At 33.7% G+C, this 4,050-nt stretch overlaps 1 protein-coding gene across 1 annotated transcript; it reads right to left on the reverse strand.

Annotated features, from left to right (window-relative positions):
* Positions 1-2,506: 2,506 nt before the first annotated feature.
* LOC127706512 (macrophage mannose receptor 1-like) lies at positions 2,507-3,823 on the reverse strand. The gene has a single exon (XM_052211176.1). It carries the CDS (start codon positions 3,729-3,731, stop codon positions 2,574-2,576), a length of 1,158 nt encoding a protein of 385 aa, XP_052067136.1. The 5' UTR covers positions 3,732-3,823; the 3' UTR covers positions 2,507-2,573.
* Positions 3,824-4,050: the final 227 nt, after the last annotated feature.

Consider the following 4,050-nt stretch of genomic DNA (forward strand, 5'->3'; position numbering starts at 1 on the left):
CCAAATAACACCAAATTGTAAAGTTGAAGTCTTCATTTCGAACGTTTTATGGATGCCGTTATGATTTCGTTGACTGCTATTGATATTGTCACTTGTCTTACCCACAACCCTTTTTCATTCCGTCGATAATGACATAATAGAATGAGACTGATCGTCGAATTGTAATTTGCACTCGGGTGTCACAAATGGAGTAGGAACTGCTTACCCTTCCGAAATACCTGCAATCATTCCTAGTTTTTGGTGGGGTTCGCGGTGTATAGTTTTACGTTAAGCGGTTAGTTGACTGTTGTATGTCATGGCGATTTGTTTCCGTTTTGTCCGTGGATTTTTTTACTTATGGTTTTTGATTGATCCCTGAATATTTTTTCTATCCATTTTCCCGGGCAAAGTGCTGACCTCGAATTATAACAACTTTCATTTGTACAATGCGCCCCAGATTTTAAAATTTGTACTTTTATGACTAGTGTGACAATCAAGATTTTATAACCATTTTAAATTACAAATTTACATTTCTGTGACGACGTCCAGAAAAAGCAACATTGAAGTTTATGAGCTTTCTCATATATATAGTGCACTCGTTATGTTTTTGATCATAATTATTTCAAATGATTTTTTTTCTTCTGGTTTCATATTCCCGAATTATCCTGTTATACTGAATGTGAATTTGCATTGCTATATGGCGTGTCTCAGTGTTTTGTACATCCAACATTAATGGATTTATTTTGATGTTTCTGTTATGGTTTCGGTTGGATAATCTGTTATGTCTTATCGGTCGTAGTCCAAATAATTATAAAATTGCCTTTCCATAGTCATTGACATGTAAATTGTTTGGACGAATATTGTGAAAATAATTGTATCATGGTCGAGCTTGCATGTTAGTTACGTTAGCGCGTCACTGTCCTATGGTGTTTTTCTTTGATGGAATATGTTCGTTGTTGTTCTGTGGTTTGTATGTTGTGTCGACTTTAATATTATTTGTCTGTGCGTTTCTCTGTTATGAATGCTCTTGCGTGTGTTTGTGCTGTATTTCTGTCACGTAGTGTTTTAGCGATATTTTTTAACATTGTCATAAAGCGGGAGGTTTGACAGGCCATTAAACCAGGTTTAACCCACCGTTTTTTCTTAAAATGTCCTGTACCAAGTCAGGAATATGGCAGTTGTTTTTAAATAGTTCGTTTTTATGTGTGTTGGCGTTTGTTTTTGTTGCACTTCGGTGTCCCTGTTGTTCATTTGTTTTCCTCTTATGGTTGATGTGTTTCCCACGTTTTTGGTTTGTAACCCGGTTTTGTTTTCTGTCAATCGATTTATAACTTTTGAACACCGGAATTCTACTGTTGCCTTTATTTACCCGAAATTATCAGATTTCAACCATGTCCAAATAATCAATTATCAATGCATTATTCATCCCTTACTGGCTTATGTTAAGAATACATTATCGTGTATAAGATATGTCGCAAGTCAGAACTTATCTTTTAAGTAAAGGTTGCAATATTTAGCATTTAATTGTACTACCAGGAAAATGTCTCTCAGATCTGGTAAAACATATTTTATTAGTGAAACCTATCATCAGACACAAGCTTAACAAACTTTAGAATATCTTCTCCATATATTTAATACTATATATACAAACAGATTAATTAATGACCTTTAATTAAATCCTTGGGCTTACATGGGAGTCCTGGAATGAAAACCGGGCCGATATGGAATAGGCGGATAATCTGATAATCATATACCTTCGATGTATAAACACAACTAGGTTGATGAAGCAAGATCAGTCTGTCCTCTTGATATCAGACAGGGCTAATAAGGGTTTAATCAACCAGGTTATCATTGAACAACACTATTTACTCTGTTGGTTCCTGGAAAATGTTTTAGAGAAAGTTGTACCTGCATTGCGTGAAAAAAGTATATCCTATCAGATCCTTGTTTTATTTATTCTTTTCAGCGCGTATTACCATTGGTATTTTTGGGGGGTAGGGGGGATACGAGGGATTTGGACGATCTTTTTTTGTTTTTTTCGTTTGTAAAGTACTTACTAAGTAATTAATACATTAAGAGAAATAACGGGAAACACCAAAATTACCACACAGTATAAGAGACAACATAAACCACTAACCCAAACTCCTCCGAAAAAAAACATACAAACAAAGACAAACAACAACGAAAAAAATTTGGTCCAGTTAACTGGACTTGGTACACGCCCATTAGTATATGGCTAAATCCATACATTTTTTCAGGTAGACGATTCCGGTAAAAAAAAATAAAGAGACCAGTCTTATCATTTAGTACGACATTAGTGTGTTTCGTCTACGAAAGGAATATATTGCTGTTATACACAGTTATGATGCTTAGTTTAACTGTTTAATGGCGTTCTGTATCTAGCACGCATTAAAGAAACGGTTAGCGTTCAAGTTTACTCGTTGTATTATTTTAGTGACTCAACGAGAACCTAAGGTATGAAATCAAGTAAAAACAAATATGCATCAATGAAAATTATTATTGATTTTTACAACTTTTTGCAAATATTCAGTTTTCTAATGTTTTATAACTAGAACAGAGTTCTAATGATAATTTTATTCATTTCTAAGTAATGGTTTCTCACATACAATCCTATTATGATTGCTGCAACTATCACCATTCCAATTTCCATACATGGTAGACGATTTGACACATAAATTATTATCTGCTTTGGGTTCATCTATACCCCAAGTGAGGTACGTAGAATGACTGCCATCTATCCATCTGTATGTCTGATTCCTTAGTTTCTGTAATCCAATCCAAAAATCAGCACCCAACGAGTGCTTAGTAGTTAGACTTATTATGAAATTATATTCTTCTTTAGACTCAATGATAACTAAATCTGAACCATTGTTCTTACAAAATGTACGGGCTTCAGTAAAATTAGCCACTGAAATATCAATAAAATAACAAGAATTCTTATAATATACCCAATCACCAGGCCCACACCTTGGATTTATTTGCATTTTGCATATAAATCTGAACGACATAAAACAATTGTTGTCATTCCACTTTTGAGAGTCGGGTTTCAAAAGTTGGGCGCAGTTCTCGTTATTATTGAAGTTATTCGGTTCTGATTCTCCCCAATCAGTATAATTCAAAATTGTGCTGTCACTCCAGACATATTTCCCATTGTTTTGAAAATTGCTTAGTCCTATCCACTGAGAAGTCTGTGTAAAATTAGTTATTAGAAATTTAGTTTCCCTTTTATTATGAACACTTACTAGATCAGTTCCGATACTTCGACAATAGTCACGAGCTTGAAACCATGTTCGCCGTTCTGGAAATTCTTTATAACACCATGCATCGAATGTCTTCCAGCCATTTGGACATTCTGTCCAAATTTCAGATATCCGAAAACTTGAATTTCCAGTGCCTTTAGATTTAATACATACTTCTGTATTGTAGCGAGATTTTATCACAATGTGCGTCAGCCCAGCTACTAATGCTATTATAATAACAGTAGTTAACGCTATCCAAAATTTTATTAGACACTTTGATTTTTTATATTGAACATTAGAAATATTCGATTTTATTTTCACATCTTTGCGCATATGATATGGTTGAGGATCTGGTTGAGGTTCACAATATGAGTGATGCGAGCCTGATGGTTTTAAGTCGTCATACTTTCGATAATTATCTGAAATGGATGCAAGTTGTGTATATCCTTTCTCAACAGTAGGTTCGTCGTATGTATGATCACTAGTTTTCATTATATTTCAATTATTTTCCATAAAATGTGGCTATATCTTTTTCAATGAATATTTACCTTTATAAAGTAACAACAGAATATTACACACGCGGATACACTTTTACATTTGTGTGTAGATATTACAAAACATTATTGCCTCGAGTGATTATTTGTACTTTAATGACAAGTGTGAAAGACGAGATTTTATGGATCATCTCAAAATTACTCATTTTTCATTGCGTGACAACGTCCGGAAATCAACTCAAACTTATACTTTATTGAAAGTATGATCTTTCCAACATAAATAATATTCATTTGTATTTCTTCTTTTTTTATTTTTT

Source organism: Mytilus californianus, unplaced genomic scaffold (assembly GCF_021869535.1).
Source record: "Mytilus californianus isolate M0D057914Y unplaced genomic scaffold, xbMytCali1.0.p SCAF_6, whole genome shotgun sequence".
Taxonomy (NCBI): domain Eukaryota; kingdom Metazoa; phylum Mollusca; class Bivalvia; order Mytilida; family Mytilidae; genus Mytilus; species Mytilus californianus.

Bases quoted from the DNA above. Each gene is read 5' to 3' on its own strand.
- LOC127706512 (XM_052211176.1), bottom strand. From the start codon at position 3,731: ATGAAAACTAGTGATCATACATACGACGAACCTACTGTTGAGAAAGGA.